The sequence below is a fragment of the Argiope bruennichi genome, chromosome 9 (assembly GCF_947563725.1).
Source record: "Argiope bruennichi chromosome 9, qqArgBrue1.1, whole genome shotgun sequence".
Lineage (NCBI taxonomy): Eukaryota > Metazoa > Arthropoda > Arachnida > Araneae > Araneidae > Argiope > Argiope bruennichi.
In genome coordinates, this window is record NC_079159.1 from 30,527,266 (window position 1) to 30,551,604 (window position 24,339).

The 24,339-nt window shown below is 24.9% G+C and overlaps 2 protein-coding genes across 4 annotated transcripts; one reads left to right on the forward strand and one right to left on the reverse strand.

Moving 5' to 3' along the window:
* Positions 1-414: 414 nt before the first annotated feature.
* LOC129984308 (mediator of RNA polymerase II transcription subunit 30-like) lies at positions 415-10,039 on the forward strand. Of its 3 annotated transcripts, none has more exons than XM_056094167.1 (5): positions 415-489; positions 3,268-3,560; positions 6,503-6,667; positions 8,865-8,969; positions 9,842-10,039. In XM_056094167.1, exons 1-5 carry the CDS (start codon positions 435-437, stop codon positions 9,938-9,940), a joined length of 717 nt encoding a protein of 238 aa, XP_055950142.1. In that variant the 5' UTR covers positions 415-434; the 3' UTR covers positions 9,941-10,039. The 3 variants fall into 3 exon arrangements, with proteins under 3 accessions (XP_055950142.1, XP_055950143.1, XP_055950144.1); XM_056094168.1 differs by lacking the exon at positions 415-489 and adding an exon at positions 653-758; XM_056094169.1 differs by lacking the exon at positions 415-489 and adding an exon at positions 723-848.
* A 388-nt stretch (positions 10,040-10,427) lies between these two features.
* LOC129984306 (zinc transporter ZIP11-like) lies at positions 10,428-23,496 on the reverse strand. Its single transcript, XM_056094166.1, has 9 exons — positions 23,221-23,496; positions 20,226-20,264; positions 18,735-18,902; positions 17,990-18,107; positions 16,988-17,137; positions 16,323-16,392; positions 15,728-15,826; positions 15,252-15,410; positions 10,428-13,154 (listed from the first exon to the last, which is right to left on the reverse strand). Exons 1-9 carry the CDS (start codon positions 23,326-23,328, stop codon positions 13,076-13,078), a joined length of 990 nt encoding a protein of 329 aa, XP_055950141.1. The 5' UTR covers positions 23,329-23,496; the 3' UTR covers positions 10,428-13,075.
* Between the last annotated feature and the right edge of the window lie 843 nt (positions 23,497-24,339).

A 24,339-nucleotide genomic window follows, 5' to 3' on the forward strand; every position in this document is an offset into this window, starting at 1 on the left:
AAGGTTGATCTTTGCATAAATTCATATCGTCTTCAAGAGGAGAAAACATTTTCGGAATGTTTTTTGAATGAATAAATACTTTTAAGTTAAAAAATAATAAAAGGATTGATAATATTGGTAACTTTCGGGTAAAAGAAAAGGAAAAACTAACTTCAGCATCTGTTTGAAAGGGAAAAAAATCCGAATCGATAATCAACTCATTTGAAATACAGGAACAACCATCAAGGAGTCCTATAGTCATAAGTTGTTAAAAAGAAAATTTCAGATTAAATCTATTATTAATATTGTATGTTGAACCCGAGGAAATCAAAATCGTACAAACGAACTTGGCATTACAGATCTTAAAATGATTTTTATTTAGATCTAGAGCGACCCTTGTTAAGCAGAGCATATTATTACTGCGTTAATAACCAACAGAAACTGAACTGAGTTGAATGTTTGTTGTGTATTTTCTTACTGTTTGTGATAACTTTGGTGAAGTTTATAAAGGTATTAAAAATTAATTTATGAAATTTTTTGTTTTTTATTATTCTTTTTCCTTTTTTTTTAATCTTCGATATTTAGTTTTGAGATATTTATTTTGAAGCAAATTGTTGAATATAACAAGAATCGACGAATTGAAACTTGCTTATCGAAGTGAAGTGTATTATTTTTTTTTATTTCGTTCGTGATATTTAATGCTTCTATGTCATAGCATAAAATGGTATTAAAAAATAAAGGAGCATAATATTTCGAAGAAAAACAGATTTGCTATCCAAGTTAGTTTTAATCTGTTCCTGTAATGCCTGTAAACTTTTTATGTAAATCTGTGCCGGCATGTTTTAAGTCATTTTTTTATGACTGATATTGTAAGTTATTCTCCGTACATTTTATATAAGGTACAAGGTATTACTATAGCAACAAAAAAAACTAGTATAAAAAAAGAATTAGGAAACAAAAACCTTATATAATGGCAAAATGAAAAACTACTTGTATATTGATTGCAAAGCATCCTTATGAGTTAAATCCAAAGTTAAATGGTTCTAATAGATTATGTATTCTGCTAATTTAAAGAGGTAGAATATCACTCAGAATTATAATTTTTCCTTGAAAAAAATGCACTAAATTTTGACTCGAGTATTTTGATGATATATATTTGTTCTCTGAGTAGCCAGATGCGATTCCTATTTATTTATTCTATCTTAATATTAGAAGAAATGTTGAATGAATAAGAAATTTATATACAATTATTATTTTGATCTTGCATTTCCATGTAGAATATGAATTAGTTTTATTTTTATATACAATTTATTTAAATGAAGTGTTAAATGATTTAAATTATACTAACTAATATTAAATATTATAAATTACATCCATAATATAAAGTATAACTATTGATATTGCTCAATCTTACCAGAGTTTTATTTGAATTTTAATAGCATATTAATGATTAGTTAAGTCTTTATTTTATTTTTTTTAAGATAATATTTGAAATATTTGTACATTTTGACTTTGACTGTCTATGCATTAATAATGCAGTTTTCAATTTTACACAATATGTCACCTGAACTTAAAATTTTTTTTAATGGATGTACAATTTCTTCTGTGTTATAGCCTGTTTTGTCAAGTTATAAGCAGATTTCTGAAATTAATTTTTTTTTTAATACCTGCATTTAATAATGAATAAATATATGAAATGCTAATTACTCATTTTGTCTTTGTAAATTTTAATTTCATTCCATTTCATATTGAAAGTTCCCTCTACTTTTTTTAAATGCATAAATTTGAAGTTTTAATGTTTTATATTAATTGTATAGTTTACCATACTCTTCTTTTGAAAGGCACTTCATTTGCCTAATTGTGAGGTTTTGGGTTTGAAAAGAAAGGATCAAAGGTTTTAGAATTAATTGCATCTAGGGATTGCAATACTGGGATACCGAATACCAGTATTTTGAGCCATTGTACAATTTTGCGATACCGGTATTCTCAAGTTTAAATACTGTTTTTTCAGTATTTACTAGAAATTTTTTAAATTGTCTCCACTATATGTTCAGGGATCATCAACATAGCAAAATAGTATATGTTTTTGTTTTTATATCTCCCTAACGTGCAAAATTAATTAGACTGTGAATACAAAGTTGCATCGTACAATCAAGAGAAATGATAAAATACTGTTTGACAACAGATGAAAAACATACCAAAATACTAGTAGAAAATGTTTTACGGTATTTACATAATTATAATGATTTAAAAAATGAAGGAGAAAAAGAGACTAACTAATTCAAATTTGATTAAGTTTATAGTAAATTTTCTTAAAATTTTTTACCTACAAACCTATCTACATTCAGAAGAATTCGGTACAGTTATCGAAGATTATGATGACACTAATGTCAATAGTGAAAAGGAATTGTCTCTTGAACAAAAATTAGAATTAGAGATAAATAAAAAAAATTCAACAAACTAAAATACAATACAGAAATCAGCTATATCCAAAACCATCCGATGAGAAATCGATTTATTTGAAGATGAGGGATTTAGAGGTAAATATCTGGAAAAAGTATATCGTGCATTGCTAGCAGTACCACCAACTAGCATAGATGCCGAAAAAGCGTTTTCTACAGCTGGTAATTTTTGCACAAAACATTGACGCATTATGTTTTTTAAGATCATATTTCAAATATTTGTAATAGTACCACAGACTGAATAGTGATATATTACATTTTTTTGTGATTTAAATAAATAAGATGTTTCTTTACTTTTTTGTGATTCTTTATATACTGTTATAATTTATAAGTTAGATTATTTTTTGTGATATTTACCCTCTCTAATTAATAAAACTGGCAAATAAAGCAAAGAAACACCTGTGTTTTCTTTCTTTTTCTAAAATTTCTACTGCCGGTATTAAAAACGGTATTCCGATATTAAGATCTAAAAAATACTGAATACCGGTATTGAACTTTTGGTCCGCTATTGCAATCCCTAATTGCATCTAAGTTCCAAAGTGTGAACCTAGTACTTGTTAAAACTTGTTTTGTACCAAATGTTTTTAGTTTAGTGTAGAAAGAAAATTTGAAACATCGCAGTCCTGTTCAAATAATTATAATCACTCATCTTAATACATTTTTAAATGATTACATCAAACCCATATTGGCTTGTCTGTGTCAGTAAAATAAGACTTGAGCCTAATAAAAACAAATAATCATTGTAATCTATTGTATAAGGCAGTAAATTATAATTGTATTTTTATAGCTAAATATGATTGATTTTAATTATTATTTTTTATTCTAGAAATGGAATCTCCTTTTCAAGGTCCAGGTGGAAGTCAAGCCCACTTACCTCATCAAACCTCTTATCCTGGATCTCAAGGACTTATAATGCCACCTAACACAGCTATGATGCCCAATGAAATGCCTGAAGGTCAAACAGAAATGGACACATCTTCTGGAATGACTCAAGTTGGCCTTAGTAATCCTCAACAAAAAGATATCAGTATATCTATAATATGTCGCATGGGGCAGGAAACTGTTCAAGATATTATTACTAAAACATCAGAATTATTTTCTTTGCTTAAAAATCTTCAGGTACATTTCATTAAAAATAACTTATTTTTATATAATTGCAAGATAAATATTATTTTTCTTTAAAAAAAAAAATTAGCATATCTATTTCATGATGTTCTTGAACTTATCTTTTATCATGAACGCCCTATATTCTATATATTATTCCATATATAGACCAATAGTATTTCACTTCTAAGGCTATGCCACATACAATTTTTTTTTATATTGTTTAAGAAGTCAGTATATTTTCCCAAATTCCTAAATAATTTTCAGCATTCATATATCACTCATTAGCTAAATTTTTTCATGAAAATGTAGCGATTGTAAAATTTTTTGATTTTAGTTGTTTTTAACTTTATGGAAAACAATTGACCAAAAAGTAATCTTTATTATTTGATATTTTACTGTATTTTCAAAAAAAACTTTTTTATATTTGTCAATAAAATTAAAAAAAACACACACATTACCAGTTTTAAATAGTTTTTCTTAAAAGTATGCAAAATTCAAGCTCCCCAAAAATTCTCTGAATTTAATTTTACTTCATAGTACTTAATATTGGTATTCCTGATTTAAAGAAATGGAGTGAAATCTGTGTTTTAAGTTGAACATTAGGCAGTTAAAGAATGTTTTGTGACTCCTAGAAAAGTTTACATTCTTTTATTATTTTAATTTTGTTGTTGTAATGCCCTAAATAGCCATTTTATTTAGTGTAATATCTTTCATTATTGAAAAACATGCTTTTAAAGTGTATGAACTGTATATCTGAATTATTATCATATCGTAGAATATTTTATTCAGAGAGTAGTTATAATATTTGGCATATGTTTATTTGTTTGTAAGAAACAGCGAAAAGTATATTCTTTCATATCTAATAGCTTTTTGATCTTACATTCAGCTCCTTAAAGAGTTTTTAGGATTCTTAAACCTAATTAATAATAGTTTATTATTATTCTATTATTAACTAATTATTTACTATAAGTGATAATTTTAGTTTCCTCATTTGGCTCGTAATCATGCAATAAAACTAACAAATTTATTGAGTAAAATAAAATCCTTTTTAGTGAACCTCAAGCTAATGAACAGTGAAAATAGAAGAAAAGTTAAAAATAATATGCTGACTAGATGAATGAAGAATTTTTAAAATACTAAAATATGAGACAAAATTAAGTCAAACATTAAAAAAATTGCTTTAATTTTAAAAGACTTTTTTATTGTACATTCATTTTAAAGTTTCACTTTTATTCTTTGTATTAAAAGTAAAAATCAAAATATCTGAAGAAAATAATTGAACATTATCATTGGCAGAAGAAACATACAAATGATATAATATAATTAAACAGTTAGGTTTAATATTTTTTAAAAAAAAAGGAGCTGATTAAAACTGTTTTAAATTAACTTTGAAAAAAATGATTAAAAATTATTAGCTTAGAAGGATTTTTTTAAAAAAAGATCAAAAATCATCAAAAACTTAATCAATATTTAATTTTATTGGCAATTTCTTTTTCCTGCACTAATAATTATTTATGCAGAAAAGAGTTTATTTCTTTTCGTTTTGGTGCTTTTTCCCACTTCAACTAATGCTATGCCTTTTATTTTGAAACATGCATAACCTCTTTAGTTTTCATTATATAATTAGAATAATACATTCTGCTTTAAAACTGTGCTGTTTTAATGTAATTAGGAAATCATAATTAGGAAGTATTGAATATAATTTTTTATTTAAATTTTAACTTTTATCAATAACTTTAATTTATATGATGAAAATACTATAATACTTTATACAAACTAAAATATTTAAATAGTTAAACATAATATCCTCATTTGTTTTTGCCACAATTAGTTCATATTTTGACACATTAAAAATTTATACATTACTTTTCTGGAGAAGCCACAAAATCACTACACCTGTTAGCTCAGTGGCATCAGTAATGAAGAATCATCTTTAATTGCTCCTCTACTTATTAATACTCTCTGTGACTCATTTTAAAATATTAAATAAAAAAAATCTAAAGCCTCATTAATATTTTACTATAAATTTGTGCCAGGAAACCTTTTAAATATTTCTTATTTCTATTTATAAGAATTGTCTTTTATCAAGTACTTTTAACTGAAGAACCTGCTTGGTAAACTTGTGGTAATTTTATGTAATTTTACTTCATTGTAGCAAATAACCAAAGTTTAATATACTTAATTCTTATTTTTCATATTAGCCATTAATAGAATTTATCTTGTTTTGTTTTTTCATTGATTATGCTATAATTTTTCAAATATTTGTATTATTATAAATGGTTTAGCTGGTTTTGAGAAAAAGATTCTTGCAGAGATATTTTTTGTTTTTTAAACAATGCTGTAAGACTGATAAAATATGTACATTCTATTATTGATGAAATAATGATTGTTGAAATAAATTACCAGCCCATCTACAAGAATAATGTTAAATTTTTTTTTCATCTAACACATCATATCTATCCACTTATTATCAATGATAAAAGATATTGTTTCTACCGTGAAGTTTTCTGTTTCTCTATTCCATATATACTGTATATGGTTTAAGTTAGAATCCAGTATGATCAAAACTGATAATATTGTACTAGTGTACAATCAAGTTTTGCAAACAAATTAATAGCGCAAAGAAAATTTAGATAATTTATTTATTCTGTTATAATGCAATGCTTTGGTAATTCAGTTACCTTTCAAAATGTTTTTACAGGTACTTTTGCTTATCTTTAACAGCTAAATTTTGCATCACATATGTCATATATAACAAATGCAGACTCTAAATTGTATGATTTGTTGCTAATTGAGTTCGATACCATTCTACTTGATGTGATCTAGCACCAACATTTGTATTTAGAAAGAATTGCCACCAAATTATATTTTAAAAATCTTCTGTGGCATTACTTATTTAATCCTAATGTAAAATTTATTTCTATTTCAGCATATTTTTTATTATTTTTTTTCAGCCACCAAATGGCACAGCTTCTAGTATTAATTCTCAAGAAGAAAGAAAAGCTAAGTTGCAGGAATATTTGCGGACAATTGCTTTCTGTTTCACAAAACTACGTCGTATATGTGAACGCTGCAATTATAGTTCTGCTACAATGGAATATACACACATTGAAGTAGATGTAAGTGTAATATGTTTAACTATTTTTATGTAATTTTTTTACTGAGATAAAGTTATGAAGTATGTTAATAAAATAATAATTCTGAAGCACAATTAACAAGATAAATGGGTTTTGATTAGTGATATCAAAACAGTAAATTTTCAAACCAATAGATTAATGAAAGGAGGTCTAAAATGTATATTCAGTTCTCCTCATTATATTTTAAAGTTAAACACTTAAAATGTTGCATTTTGTAAGCATACAAGAAAGTTGAGTGAATAACACTCCTGGACAGAGTTGCTGAGAATATAATTCATTGAGATATACATTTTTCAAATAATGTACTTAAATGATATATAATTTACTGGTATCTTTTTATTTATCTATTTATTTTCCCATGATAACAAATTGATGAGAAACCAGATAATGGAAATATTCATTTTCCAGCACTATTATTTTTTTAATATTTTTCAACTGCAACTAACCTATCAAGTGTTAATATTTATGCTTTTCATCTTCAACATATGGCTGATATAAAATTAAGCCACTGTAATCAATAAAATTTTTTACTTTGGTTGTGATAAATTATAATCATTTTTTTCTGAGTAACTTCATTTTTCTTCTTCTTCAATACTTAAAATTTTATGATGTCCAACTGGAAGTAGTGGTCTTCTCAAAACTTTCTTGCTTATTCACTAATAAAGGTGTTATTTAGGAAATGATTGCTTTATATCACATTTGCATACAGTAGATATTGAATATTGACTTCTAGCATGAATTCACCTATTTACTGAATGGATTAAGTGATCTTCAGTGAGTTTATTGGCGATTAATTGTTGACATGTACTTGATAGTATTCAAAAATCAAATTTGTCTTTGACACATTTTTTTCTCACCGATTGAAATTCATACCAAATTTGATATATTTAATTCATTGTATTTTTCAGTTATCTCATTTACATGCTTGCAAAAATACAGACCAACAGAAAATCAATGCCTTGAAGATTTGTTACCAAATTTGATAGGTGTCTACATTATTGATATTAAGTCTGTGTACCGAATTTTATCCATCCAGCTGTTTTCATTTTGTTGTTATGTTAACTTGCATTTGAACAGCTGGTGACACTGACCTTTTTGCAGATTTTGCTCCAAATTTTATAGATATCTGCAAATTTGGAGTAAAGATCATACATCAAATGTCATCGATCTAGCTAAAATCATTTGTGAGACATGGACACATAATTTCTTTGTCATGTGCAGGTATAATGCCTTTATTTATTTATTAATTCAGGGAGATCGAAAACCTGGAAATTCGTCAAAATCTCGGTTTCAAATTTTTGATGATTTGAATACTTTTCTTTACTTTGTACAGGAGAAAGTAAACATATAACCGATGTAAGAAGTAAATTTTTACCAAATATATTTGCAGTTCTTTTGTATTTATATTTACATGTAGAAGTTTCATTTGTTATTGCTCTCATTATTATCTATATTCATATTGAAAAATACCTAAATATCTTGCACTCATAAATAAATCAGGTCAAAATTTAATGTTCTTAAGTTATTTTCATTGTCCTGTCAATTTACTATTATATAAATTATCACAAAACTGCTATCAATAGCACTCGTATATCTAAGCAATATCATGTATCGGTATCATTTTAGGCATGTAATTTCACTTACTAACTTGTAATTGAGTTGTTAAGCAGTAGGTAAAAAAAGTAAAGAAGGGTTTGCAAATGTCACCCAATGTATTTTTTAACTCATAAATTTACAATAAATACATTTACTGATATGGTTATCAAGTGCTCTTTTGACTCAGACATCTGTTTCCTAAATTTTTTATTATTTACAATTCATTTCTACTTATGGGGGAGGGGAAAGAAAGCGCGCGCGAGAGAGAAAAAACGGTATTACAACCCACAGCTCTTTTCTTTTAAATTGCTCAGCACGTAGTTCTTTCTTTGACATTGGGAAGAGGTAGAAACTGTATGACAATTATTGAGAGAATAAAAGGAACATGCATGTCAAAATTATTAATTGAATCAGAATTTTATGATGAATTATGGGAATGTATTGATTCCTTTATATAATTTCCATATTGCCTATAAAAAGATACATTTTTATGTACAATACTGTTGGGTTTTTTTTAAATTTTGCTGTTTAGAGCTAGGAGATTTTGTGATTACTAATATACTTTATTATAATTTTCTTTTAGAGTTTAGTACCTTTTAAAGATGAAGCTGATTTCAGGCAACAAGATGATAGAAAGCCCACTGATGCCGCTAGAACCAGTAGTGTTGAATATACACATCTAAAAGAGGTAAATTTCTTAACTATAAAGTTAATATTTAATCCACTAAACTTTTCTGGTATATTTACCATATATTGTACTTTAAAAATTTGGCTTTTACATTTATGCATTTGTGTTTAATATGTACACAGTAACTCATAAAAAACTGATTAGGTGGTTTTCATACGTACGTTTTAGATCTATATCAAATTTTGGACCTCAATTAACACAAGTGTATACAGATGGAATCCCTGTACATGAACATAATCATGTTAGAATTATGAAGTTTTGCTTATGATCTTAACTTCATAGCAGTTAGTAAATCTGTCAAATATTATGTTAAATTCTTCTTTTGAAAGAAGAACGTTCATTTGTGACACAGAAAGTATGTAAAAAAAAAAAGAAATGTCAATTTATTTTTTTTAAAGTTTTAGCAGTTTATACAACATTTTGGCTTTCCAGTTTGTCATTTCTATTGCCAACTTTGGCTGTTTTATTTTTATATATTACTACAGACTTTTTTTAAAAAATATTTCAAAAATATCATTTTAAAAATTGTGTTATTTATATGATATTTCCTAAAATTTTCCTTGATCTAGAGGCATTTTTTTTTTATTATCAAAAAGGAAACAATGTAAGTAGTGTGAAGGATTAAAAATGACATTGCATAAAGTGCTTCAAGCTGCATTCAAAACTCCCAAACATTTATATTGGATCAGAGCAGTGCAAATCCATTCATAAATTATAACCTGCCCAACATTTATATTGAAAATTGTTTTATCAGCACATTTATTAGACAATACCTTGAAACTTTTTATCAATCAGATTCATATGTTTATGTGTGCTATTAATCAAGCCTTTTTGTTACTCATATTTTTAAATTTTCAATATTTCTTTTTCAGCGAACCTTCATAAGAAATAAACATCTGAAAGAAATTATTGACAATTTAAGAAGTTTTATTTGGGATATAAATACAATGTTGGCAATGAGAAAACCATAGTATTTATTTATATGTATTTTTACCCCAACTTGTACATAAAATATTCATTTTCTTAGTTCTCTAAAGAAAGGCAGAGAAATAAATTCCATTTTTTTCATATATTGATATCTTATGAATTATTTTATTTGTTTGTAGAATTTTTGCTATGACTTGCAGATCTTTTGTAATTCACTTATTCAATCAGTTTAAAAAAAATATATAGGCTGTTGCTGTCTATGGACCCTTCAAAAAGCCAAGCTTGTTTGCAATATGAATACTACATTTGTAGAATTATATATCAGTTTCCGTTTTTAGAAGGATTCAAAGCTATATTATATAATAACTGTAAATCATCAGATTTGTATAATTTTCAATATGTATGTATTTGAGAAACTGTTTAATTATAACCTCATTGACAAACCAAAAATATATACATTAAGGATTAATTACCATATATGATTAGTAATTTTTAATATTCAGATGAATGCAAGAAAGAAATAACAAAGGAAAAAATATTTATCTATTTAATTAATAACTTTAAAATCACAGCTTTATATTTGATTAAAATTTAAATTGCAAAACAGAATACAAAACTTAAGTGAAGTAAATATAGATACATTTTCAACAAATCTTCAGTCATTTTACCCACTCATTATCACAAATAATAGAAAGTGATTTTCGGTGATAATACATGGTTCTTCCAGAGAGTAAGTTTCTGGAAATAGATATAATATTCTTTTAATTACTTCTCAACATTTGAAGTACACTCATAAAGAAAAACACTAAGTCTCGCATTAAATATACAGAAATGACTGAAAGTGAGATCAGGACTATAAATGGAATAGGCAAAAATCTCATATTGAAACTGCTACAGCAGTTGATGTGCCATTTTTGTGAAGCAACACAATGATAGCTAAAAACATCCTCATTGTCTATTCCAGGAAAAGATTCTTGGCCAGGCAATATATAAACTCACATGTTGGCTCCATTTTCAGGTTGCAGATTTCTTCAACACTAATATACAAAAATTGGTCTTGCAATATGGTGTGTACTTTTATTCTGGTAGTTAAGAAAGTACTGAATCTCTTTGAAGAAAAAAATTCTTAGTCATTATATTTTGTCTCCTTAAAACCCTCGGAATCTTACTTTCTGGATGAACCAAATAAGTAAACATATCACATGAAAAGAGATAAAGACTTAATACATGATGTTTATAAAAATTCTCCATAAAATGCTATACATTAAAACCCCAATATCCAAATTGATATTTTTAAAAAAAGTTATTTCATGAGGAAGGGTGAAATTAATTTATGGCCTACAATAATAATATTTAATATTGTATTTGCTGATTTTACTTGGTGCTATATTATTTGTAAATCTTCCTCTCAAAGTGATCTGGAATAAAGAAAAATTGTGCATCCTTAGTTGAATTTAAATAACATACATGGTGGACACACAAAAGCAATACCAGTTTTAAACAAAACATTCTAATATTGCAGGTTAGAATATAACTTTTTATAAACACCCAATATATTCTTAAAAATGGCATAAAACAAATGGAATGGAACAAAAGGAAATAAATCACTAATGTGAAATAAATAGTATAGCATTCAAGAAAATAGGATATTCAATATTTTCTCTTTTTATTGGTAACGAAATTCGGGTTCATCCATATTAAAGTTACATATTTTTTAGAACTCATTGATAAACTTATCTGTGGGTTTTATTTACAAAACTGATGATTAACTAGATAGATTTAAATGATTAAAAATTCATTTCAAACGTAGCAAATAATATTCAGTAGTGTTTAAGTCATCATTTACAGTATCAACGTATAATTGGGAATTTCTCACATTGTATTGCAATAAAACATAACTGTTATAACTTTTGTAAATAAATAGTCCTTAAGAATCTATACAAAAAGCACCTGAAAAACAATAGCATTGTTCTATTATTTAATTGATAATAAAGCTAGTAATAGAGTAATAATCCATGTAATATGGAAAGCAAAATTACGTCCAGAAATAAATTTATTAAATATAGTGGAATAAATGACTAGAACTAATTTTCAGAGGTAAGAAATTATTTAATAGACTGCAGTCTGAATAACTTAATTACTTAACATCTCTTGTATTTATTTAAATTGATGAAATGCTATTTCTACTGAAAGTATCGATTGTCATTAAAATATACACAAGTACTTGACAAAAAAAAAAGTGCTTTTAAAATTTTTGCTTTTACACATTTTAAATAAATATCTTCTGAAATCAATTGTATACTTCAGTTTTATCTTGAATGCAAATAGAAAAATAGTAAGTAAGCATGATATAAGATAGTTTGGTGCAGGTAATAAACTAATAAATGACAGATTTATATTTCTCTGCAAAAAATATATATATATTGTAATTGAGACCACTGAATAAAATAATTTTCAATGACTTTCCATTAGATCACAAAATTCATCAAGAATTAAACAGCATTTAATATTTTGCTAAAATATTCCATGCTTATTGTGAACAATCAAAGTAACTTTTAGTTAATTATGATAAGTATAACTTAAGAAATAACGGGGAAACTTTAAAAAAACAAAGTAAATTTTCATTATTGCTAGTTTTAAGTTTATTGGTTGTCTTAATATTTTCATTAAAGTCTTTAATCTACATTGTTAGAAAATGTTAAAAATATACAGTAGCAGTATCTTCATTCTACAAACTTTCAATATTGAAATTTTGCAGCTCTATATAGATTATTTCTAACAGATATGAATATAGGTTTGATTTAATTAAAAATTATCTCTAGTTTAAATGCATCGATTGGTAAAAATGGTCTCCTGATCAATTTACCAGTTTTAAAGATTTAAAAGGATATTTTGATTTGGAATTTTTTTTAAAGATTTCTTTTAGTTCTCATGTAGTTCAAATATAAATGACCAAATTAAAATTTTACCAATATATACTGCTATAATGTATAAAAAATGATTTTTTATATGCATTACAATACAGTGCATTTAAAAAATCCTGTCATTTATTAAGAGTGCTTAAGACTGATTGCACTATAATTGAATACATTTCCCTGGTAAAGAATCTCTATAAAAAAGAACCATTTATGTACAAAATATATACATAAAGTATTGTATAAAAATTATGTACAAAATCATTATCCAAATCCAACATCTAATGACATCATAACTATAAATCCCACAATTGCAAACCAGGAAGCCAGCTTTCCATTGGAACTAAAAATTAAGAAAAAAAAAAAACACTTTATGAAATTAGTATATTCAATATATTTATCAAATAAATCTTTTAATTATATTCCCTAAATAATAATGCCGAATAATTTATTAAATATCCATGTAATAAACTTCCAAAAAGTTCAGAATTTCTCCATATCAGATTCTGGCTGTGGCAAACTTATTCAGAGATTTAATGATTAGTAATTATGTATATCTTATTATTAAAATGAAAAGTTTATGTAAAATTTTATTACTTAAAAACTCTTGTAACCAATACTGGCATACCAATATAAAAGTCTAGTAATGCACAGAGAGACCAACATTTTAAAATTTCTTTTAAACATTTCCATAACCATTTTTTGAGAAAATTTGTGTCAGTGATGAATAGATGTAGGTTATTTTATTTTTGTCACATTCCCTCTTAATGATGAAGGAACATTTAAACAAATATAGGAACAAAAGAGCAATGATGATGTATATGATAAGCAAATCAAAGTAATTACATGGAAAGAAGCCAAAAAGGATAAGCAAACTTTCATAATATTTATAAAGCTTTTCTTATCTATGCCAACATAAGATGAAGCTTCATTGTATTATAATCAAGTGAATTTCTCGCGATATCTTGCAAGAGGCAATCATTCAAAGTTACATGTCAGCACAGCACATAATTTGTAATTTTCATGAAATAAAATATACTATTTTTTTAATATTATTTTTCTTTAATATGAAATTATTCATATTTTAGTTTAAATAATATATATGATTTTTTATGCTTTATTTAATAGATTAAATAAAGCATACCAATAGATTAAAAAATATGATTAATGAACTTCGCATACTACAATTTTTACAGATTGTATCACAAAATATAAATAGGTAGATCAATGATCTAGTTTTAATTGTTGCAGAATAAGAGTGATTTTGTATTTTTTATAAATTGTAACTGTAGTCTAAAGTGAAAAAAAAAAAGGTTTGAAAAATGAAAAAGAAAATGTAAAACAAGATTTCATACATTATTAAACTACTGTATATATTGCTAATATTCTTTTTATATATTTCTTTATTATTTTTTTACCTAAACATTTATAGATATTTTGATAAGTAAAATTTAAAATTATAGAAACAATCAATAACAAAATATGAAAGAGTGATTGCAACTCCATTTCAAATATGATGATTTTGAGGATTTGCAAAAAATCCAAATGTTTTCTAATAATTCATAGTATTAATATGATACATTATATAGACATAGTTACAAATTTTACTATTGAAGAAAAAGCCTTAATTTATATAATTTAACTAGCTTTTTGCATTATTTCAGAAATAATTTCTCTTTCTAGTTTCTGATAATTAAAAAAATTAATATTGATTGTAATTTTCTTTTGAGCATAGAGTTACAGAAAATTTGACAGTCTTTAATATTTCATTAGCAGCCACTTCTTGGAGGGGAAGTATATTAAAGAAAAAAGCCTGGAGCGTAGCCTCTTAATATTCAAACAACATTTTTTTTAATGGGCAACGGTAATCACAAAATCAATACAAAATGATTTTTCTTAATTTTTTACCAAAGGATTGAAGAATATAGTAAAGTATAGAAGTTTTATATATTGTAAATAGCAAAAAAGGAATAGCTTTAACATTTCTTGCAAATAAATCAGAATTTTTTTAATCAAAATAGAGGCATTTTGAAAATTCAAAATCTAGCTAATGGTTGATATATAACAGCAGAAAATTAAAATTTAAAAATACATATTAAACAAATCTAAAAGAAACAAATGAATGCATGTGTCAACTTCAAGCGATAGAAGTGAAATGTAACTCTACCATAAATAAGATGTAGACCATTAATTGGTTAGTGTTAATGTTTTTCCTTGCTGACTGTTTAAGATTTAGTATGATTAGTAAGGATTTTCACTTAACTTTACACAGTACTTAATCACTTAAATTTTACACAGTTCATAAGATCTTTATTCTAAAAAAACTGAAAAAAATAACATATCAATGTTTCACAAATCTAAACTTAAGAAAATGAAAAATTTGGACTTGTGAACAGCAATCATCCCTGAACAAAATGTATAGATTAGAATCGTTACTTACTGTGCTCGAGATTCAGGTATGATATCTTCAATAACGACATAGATCATAGCTCCTGCAGCAAATGCTAGAGCGTAAGGCAATATAGGTTCAGCTATTGTAACAGCTATGCAACCTATAAGTCCAAATATTGGCTCCACAAGGCCACTTAACTGCCCAAACCTAGAATTGATACATAATCATATTATATATATATATATATATATATATATATATATATATATATATATATATATACACACACAAACAAATTTTTGTATATATTTATTTTAGAATGGGGGAAATGTTATTTAATTTTTTAAAAATTATGTATCATTAAAATATCTATTGTAATTTCAGGGAATACATTCTATTACTTTTATTACAGTAGTTTACATGATCTACTAAAATTTAAAAGTTTTATTAGAATAATTAAACTTAATTCTAAATTCTGTCAGAGCAGTGGTGAATCTTTCACCATTAATAACATTCACACATACCAAAAACTTCTCCATTTTTTCATTCCAGCAGCATGAAGGGGTAAACTAACAGCTAAACCTTCTGGGAAGTTTTGAATTCCAATACCAATAGCAAGATTTCTGTAAAGAAGTAAAAAGTTAAGAAAAAGAAAACCATAACAGCAGAATAATGAAAATAAATTTAAAAATCTGTAAAGTTAAGATAAATTTTTTAAAAAACTCAGCAATTCTAAAACATATAAGTAATTAATTAGCAATGAAAGTATGACAAAATAATTTGCATTATAAAAAATTTTCTTGACAATGCAAACTATTTTTACTTATCTTTATAATTAATGTTTTTAGGAGGTTCTGTATTTGAAATGGGTTATTTCAGAATTTACTCTGGTATACAATTGCATCATGATTTTAACTCACTACCTTTTTTTTAATGAGAATTTTAAATAAATATGGTAGGGAAGAAGTACATTCTTCTTCAACTCTACAAAAGAAAAATTTTTCTTGTGGTAATTAATAAACATTTAGTAAATCTGAATCGCAATAAGTAAAATTATTTCCAAATAAAAATTTAATTTTACAAAATTTAAATACAATTTTTGCATAAAATCTATCATACCGAGCACTTTCAAAAGTAGAAGATTTTGTTTTTCCCACAGCTCCAAAACCTACGCCAACAGCAAGGCCCTCTGAAATTTTCAAATAAATATAAGAGATGAGATATTTCAAAATGTAAATGTATATACAAAGTAAATATTGTGAATAACAATAGTGATATATTTTCAGAGTTGGCAGAAAAATTGTAATCTTAATGGAAACAAAAATACATAACGTAAAAAAAGAATGAAAAAGAATTATGATCACTGAAAGTAATGGCATTACAGACTGAGCATTATGAGAGTTTTTATTTATAGAGTTAAGCGTAGATAAAAAGATGTTATTCCAAAATCATTCAAACAAAAATTTATAATCATCTCAAGGGATGCAAACAAAAACATGCAATTTATATTGCTGAAATTTATTTAATTGGTATTCCTAAACATAAAACAAACTGAGCTTTTTGGACAAGTTTTAGTTTAACTAAGCAAGTGAATTACATATTAAAATGAAAACAATTAAAAGATGAAGTTTACAATAGCAAAAAAAAGAATGAATATGCATATATAATATATTATTTACTTATTCCTGTTAAGCATTCATTCTTTAAACAAAAATTAATTAAGTAAAGCAAATTAAATATCAATTCAAGGGAGCAAAACAGAAGCACAAAAAGAAATTGATTACCAGGTATATTATGAACAGTAATGGCAATTATTAACAGAAGTATTCTCCTCCATCGTACATCTAACAAATTTGGTGAATTCTGTTCGACTTCACTGTCACTATCCCCATTTGAGGGCTTATACCTTCTATGAAGGCGATTCCCATAGTTATCTAAAAAAAATGAATATATGAACTAAATTTGGAAAATTTTTGGAATGTAATCAATGTTTTTTAAGAAAATAGTATTTCATATTCGAATAACACGAAGCAATTTCATAAATTTAGTATCTTATAAGTAAATTATTAAATGAAATAAGAAAGGAAATGGCAATTATTTGGTAATTTGATAAGATTATTTCTAATGGAATCAATTTAGATTCAATTTTTCAACAGTCATTTTTCATTAATTAATTATTTTTAAAGAAAAGAATAATACATATAAATATGTTTTATGATGCATAACATTCCCAGAGAAAAAAAAATATATGTCTTAAGTTTTTTTTTTTTTTCAGCTGTCTAATTACAAATACTAAAAATCAAAAATTTCTATACTATAATTAGATACAATTATCAAACAGACCATTTTTATCAATTACCATTTTATATATATATCAAATTCATAATGTAAAGTGAACAGAATTTTGTGCAGTTTCCTATGCAAAATTGTACCAATTGTAGCATCCAGTAAAACATATTATAACACAATTATACATTTTAATTGCAACTTTCCAATTCTTTCTATAATGTTTTGCAAAATTAAATATATCTCAAAATATGAATTTTGAAGTTGGCTCCCAATTACCTACATAAATTCAATCAATTATTTGAATAAGTACTCGAAAGGAAAGAAACATTAAACAAGATTTTTCCAAAGATGTAATATTTATATTTTAATTGTATAAAGATATAAAAAACAAAACAAAGAAAAACATATTTAGTGTTTTTAAAGACAAAAGAGAGAATATGAAACTGTTACAGCCTTTTAAATTATCACACATTTAATAGATTTAATTTTATTCTTACTTAATAATAAGTTGTCATGAGTTTTGTATTCATAGTCTTTTTTATCACAGATACGAATGCCATTCTTTCCTAATTCTTGATACACATCTGGACTTAGAGTAGTCTTTGCAACATTTTCCTGAAATAATTACAAATATGTTATGCAGACTCACTTTAAAGCTAAAAACACACACACTTTTTTTATCCAATTTAAATTAAAGTTTTAAAAATCAAAAGATCTTATTTTTTTGTATAAAATAAAATTTATAAAAAAAAAATTTGTAATAATTAAAAAAAAAGATTTTTTTTAATGATATGTGTTATGTTTAGATTAATATAATTAATGTAAATAATAAAGATATATTAATCAATAACAAGTGTGACATAATTTTAATGCAATTAAATTGACAAGCTTGCTTCTTCCATTAGCATTGACATCTTGGATAACGAACCTGCATTCCTACATTTAATATGAACTTTAAAAGAATATATATATATATTGAATGTTCACACTTGCCACATCAAAAAGTCAAGAAAATAATAATAATTAAATTCAAAACTTGTCAATCTGAGCAGCTTTTAGTTCCAATTACTTTGCATTTTAATAACTTCTTGTGTAGAGTATATTTGTACTTAAATATGTATTAAAAATATTGGCATTAGTATGAAGTTCAAAGGGAGAATATAAAATATTATTTTTCACAAAATACTACAATATGCTATGGTACAAAATCAAGAAAGAAAAGATGTCAGAGCATTCACTCACACAACAAGGTAAATATAAATCTGTTAAAAATACAAAAACAGCCCCTAAGAAAAATCCAATGGCAACAGGAATGAAAACATATTCTCCTTCAGAGCCATAACCTCCAGATTCAGTAGCAATTTCAATGGCAGGTTTCAAAAGTGACCAATAAGAAGCAGCCATCATCACCTATAAAAGTTTTAAAGAATTCATTATATATTGCAAAGAATTCAAGGCATTAATTTCAAATTCAATGTTTCATTTTCACAGTTAACATTAATTATCTACTATTGTTATTTCACAGAAATAACAATAGTTAATAATTAATGCCAATATAACCATTTTTATGAATTAAATACTTTAATAAAGTTGTTTAAATTAAATGGCATAAAAATTAGATGTAATTGCGTGAGAAAACACGAAAGCTTGAAAATGAAGATGCTAGTTATAAAACTCAATCGCCAGAAGCAAATTACAAAAACTTATCAGTAAAGAAATAATTGTTGATTACTTTTTTAAAACTATTTATTGCATTCATTAAAAAGCAATGACAAAAATCAATGCTTATAAAGATTTTAAATAAAAGTGATTAGTATGAGTTTCATGGCATAAGGATAAGATTTAGCCACAGATATGATAAAAGTGAAAAGCAAATAGCAAAATTAGGAGAAAATTATTTGTTTAAAGCAATAAAAAGAGTAATGTTGAAAACAAAATCACAGACAGTAAATGTGTAGTATTTGTTATCTTCAATTGAAAAATAAACAATATAGACTACATTTCTAATATTTCAGGTAATGAATATATTCATCATCAATAGGATAAAAACATTTTAAAAATCTTTAATGCAAAGGAACAGCTTAAAATATTTATTGTTGTAGCTTTTTTTTAATGCAAAAATCAAGCTATTTGAATCTTATCAGTCTAATGAAAATATTCAAAAGATAGTTAATGAAATATAAACTGAAGAACTCAAAAGCTCAAATTACTTATCTACTGTAAATATTTTTTTTTTAAATTTATAAATGATGCTACCAGAGAGGTATTTGTATTTCATAGATATTCCAGTAATACTAAATTATATTCCTTAAATTAATACAGATCAATTCATAATAATGCAAACTGCAAGATATTTTAGTAGATGGGTAGTAAATAATAATGTTTAAAAATATGTGTGGGACTTGTGTGGTTTTAACACTTTCAAAAAGGTTAGATAAGATTAGGGGGGGGAGAATTGATAACTTTCAAAAATATATAAATGAGGATTTTCTCCTACCAAGTCTTGAATGTTTATAAATAAAAATAAAAAATAATACAATCAAATTACAATTTAAAATGAAGCTTTGGCTAATTTTAATTTTAAAAATAAGGAAATAAACTAAATATTTCTACTGCATCAAGCAAGGCAATAAAATGTATGAATTAAAATTGAACCAACAGAAATAAACATATGATCAAACAATTAGCAGAATGAGTCATTCTATTTAATATAAAGAATAGAAAAATACTAACTCCGGCTGCAAAACCCAAACTGCCATCAAGAAGTTTCCGCTGCAAAGATTAAAAAATTGAAAATTAAATATCTATTTATCAATACAATTCAAAAACAACAAAAAGTATTACGTAAAATTACTTAAGTACTATTAAGTAATTTTATGTAGTATTTTCATCATCAGATATGAAAAAAAGTAGCAATGTTAATGTTTCCAGCATTTAGTTTCCATTATATTTTTAAATCAAAGATTAGTCTAATAAGTATCAATTCAAATGCAGATTTATTCTTTGCAAATTACAAATCAGAAATTCTAAGATAAAACACTTTCTTTTCCAGAAGAATTAGTATGACTGATTCTACATAATTACATCTCATTATCATTTGAATAGGCCCATTTTTTTTATCTCAAAATATGGTGAAGACATTAGATAAGCAAAAAGGATTTATCTTTCCTCTTATCAAAGATTAATAAGTTTTGTTTTAGAAATGTAGTAAAGTTTATTTTCTATGATGTCATGCACAATTCACGGCAATGACCTGTTTTACATTTGAAAATTATGTCAGAAAATTGTGTCAAACTGGTTTAATTTTGTATTCCACTTAGATAAACTAAATAATCAACACACCACTGATAAGATTGAATCATTTTTATTTCTGTCAAAAAATTTTTTTCTTTCAATCAAGAAAATTTTTTTTTTTTAAATGTAAAAACTGAATTAAATATGACTTAAAAATATAAGATTCCAAAATAATACCCATCTACCTCAGTTTGATAAATATCTTATCATACACGAATGCTATAAAAAATGTATCTATCTACTTTATTACATTTAATTTAAATAAGTATTTCATTATTTAATTAGCATGTAACTAAATTTTCTAAACAGCTAAGTATTTATTTATTAAATAAAAACTAATTTTTCCTTTCTTTCCAAATGTATCTCATAAATTGTTTCCTTTAAATTTTACTATTACATTATCTTATTTCTTAAGACAATATTATCTTTATGTATGTTAAAATTATTACACAAATTTCTTTGAAACTTTTTTAAAGGAAAATTTGAGATAAAGGTACCAATTAATTACAGAAATACTATAATATCAACAATTTAAGTATTTCAGCCCAAGATGTTATAAGTATTAGATGCATTTAGAAGAAGAGCCAAATTATCAAAATAAAAAAGAGATTGGTAAAAGAGAAATATTAATAATTAAAACATTATATATATATATCCCTCTGCCTTTTTTTATTAAATTGAATCACATGCAACTTAAAACATCTAAAAAAAATTAACAATTTTAAAACTTTTTTTTTTAATTTAAAAATTTTGAATGTAAGTAATAAACTTTTATTATGAACATTATCTGGAAATTTTTTTCCCTTTTTCAATTACTCTAACTACAATTCAAGTGTGAAAATATTATTTCCGCATGATCAGCAAAAACTAAAGAGAAATTCTATTAACATGGAAAAATTATAAAACATTAAAATTTTTCTTAATATTTTAATTAAATCTAATTTATGACTATTTATATTTTTAATTAGAACAGTTCTACAGAAGTTTATTTTTAAAATGCAAAATATACATTTTGTAGTTGATTTAAAATTTTAGCTGTTAGAATGTAATTCAAAATTGTAATAATATAAGTTATATAATTTCTAAATGAAACAATCTGAAAACAATTTATTTAAAATTTAGGACTATCCTGCCTGGAAATTTTAAAAATACCTAAATAATAATTTTTAAAAAATATAGAATTTGTTAAAATTTATTTAAAGAAAAGAAAATTAATTTGAAAAATATTTTAAAATTCCTCTACTGTTTGATTTTTTTAAAAAAAAGAATCCAATCTGAGATGTAAATTTGCTTTGTGGAAGTGTTATCTCAAACTATCCTTGATCCCAATTTGAAATCAGTAAAAATTAATCTTATTTTTCAAATTGAATAAATAAAAAACAATAATAAAAATGACACAACTGATTCAAATTTTAAACAAAACAAAAACCTAAGTCCAAAACTAATAATGTTTATGTTTTTAATTCATAAACAATACATTCAAATACAAATTTAGCTTAGTAATGCAATGACTGAAAAAAATTCAAGATATATAAGAAAAACTTTTAAAAAATAACTAGAACTGAAAATTAATATGTGATATTTTACTGTTAGATCCATAAAATATTAAATAAAAAGTAACAATAGTCTAACGTGTTTAAATTTTTTGGAGTAAATTAAAAAAAAAAAAAAAATACAAATAGAATAAATAATTATTAAATTTATACAAATAGAATAAATAATTAATATATAATTTTATGAAACTAAAAAATGACTCAAAAATCATTCTTAAAAAATTTACTAATAAAAAAGACACTGAGAGAAACATAAAAAGCATAGCAAAGCATAAATGCTACAAAATATCAATGCAATTTTATATCAACTTTGATAAATCTATTAAATTTCATTATTACATTTATAAAATAATATAAATTTGGTACAATTTCTGTAAAGTATAAACGACTTTATCAAAATATAAAAATAAATAAAGGAACCAATTCACAAATTCAACTATTTATTAATTGACTATTTGACAAATTATTTTATAATTATAATAACATTTTTATAATAACATACTTTATAAGTAAATATCTATTTTATAGCAAACAAAAACAAAGAAAATATACAAAGAAAATGGATTAAAATTTCAACAATAATTCATTTTTCCATAGCGCTGTGTAAAAATATGAATAATTTATTCAATAACTTACAGAAGATTATGAAATTTTTTTATTGACACAGCAAAATTGAAATAGTAATGTCATTTACACAAAAAAAGGAAGCAATATGGAAGTATTTATTTCCGTCAATTTTGTGTTAAATTAACTCGACACAGTATAATGTTTTTATGTTGCAAAGAAAAATAATAATGTCAATAAGTAATACGAAGATAACAGTAAATAAGCAGTATAAATTAAATAAATAAATAAAAGAGTCGTAAAAATCATCATTATACCTGAGTAGACGAAAAACAAAATACTAAAGCAGCTCCAGCTGCTGTAAGTCCCCAAGTGAAAACAGTCCCCAAAAAAGACTGAAAAATTGGCGAATGATCTCTGATCATGATTTCTCTAATTGATTAATGATTTCCTGTCATATTTTATACAGAATTTAAGTGTGAATGATTTATAAACAATGATAAAAGTATCTAAAATTATGTATGATCTATACTACTGTCGCTCTTCCTTCCAATACATTCATGATTGATTTCAAAACAGCAGTTTTTCAATTCACACGAAGACTTTCTTAGAAGTAAAAGTAGAAGTAGTAACAATGATGCACAATGAAAAATCATTTGAAGTCGTCAGAAAAATAATAGAAATCACATAAATAAATAAATATGAATCATGTTTTCAACTGATTGGTTTACAATCAGAAATATTTCTGATTGCAAACCAAAAAACATCTTATTAATGTTTTATAAGTGTTTACGATTTCAGGGTTTGGTGCCAGCCATTGTTTCGTATTCGCTGAAAGCAAATATAAAAAATAAATGACTGAAACAGAAAATAACTAATACAGAAATAAGCGCAAATTTAAAAATTCTTGAGATTAATAGCAAGTTTAAAAAATTAAAATAGTTATAGCTTTTGGTATAATAGGGAAAAGTTCGGATTTATTTTCACTAAAAAAAGTGACAATAAGGACTATAAATGACGAAGTGTATGAAATATTAAAATAGTCAGACAATGTTTTAAAAACAAAATGAGTGTTTAAAGATTACTGAATTTATCAATGCGAACACAGTTCGCTTAGTCTGCTGTAAATATAAAATATACTTATTGTTTTTAAAATTTTCGCTAGCCATTATGCCATTTTGTTGGTATTGGAAAAAGTTGGCTCCATGAAGTTTTCTGTAATTTTTCAGGTTTAAGAACACAAAATTACAAGTTCCTAAATCATTTAAGTATATTCTAGTTTAAATTATAACAATCTAATACCGAAGGCTTTGAGTTAGCATTTGCTTGAAGACTGAAAAGTAGTTGTTTCTAAAGTCATGGGACAATGATTAAGCATAAGGCAGGATAAAGAAGCGTGCATCTTATGAAAGTATAGGTGTAGTGGTGTCTGTCAG

Coding starts and splice junctions, on each gene's coding strand:
- LOC129984308 (XM_056094167.1), top strand. CDS start 435: ATGTTTGTTGTGTATTTTCTTACTGTTTGTGATAACTTTGGTGAAGTT. Junction 490..3,267: donor CTTTGGTGAAGTTTATAAAG/GTATTAAAAATT, acceptor TTTTTATTCTAG/AAATGGAATCTCCTTTTCAA. Junction 3,561..6,502: donor CTTTGCTTAAAAATCTTCAG/GTACATTTCATT, acceptor ATTTTTTTTCAG/CCACCAAATGGCACAGCTTC.
- LOC129984306 (XM_056094166.1), bottom strand. CDS start 23,328: ATGATCAGAGATCATTCGCCAATTTTTCAGTCTTTTTTGGGGACTGTT. Junction 18,108..18,734: donor ATTTATATTTACCTTGTTGT/GTGAGTGAATGC, acceptor TAATTATTTCAG/GAAAATGTTGCAAAGACTAC. Junction 17,138..17,989: donor TCATGACAACTTATTATTAA/GTAAGAATAAAA, acceptor CATTTTTTTTAG/ATAACTATGGGAATCGCCTT.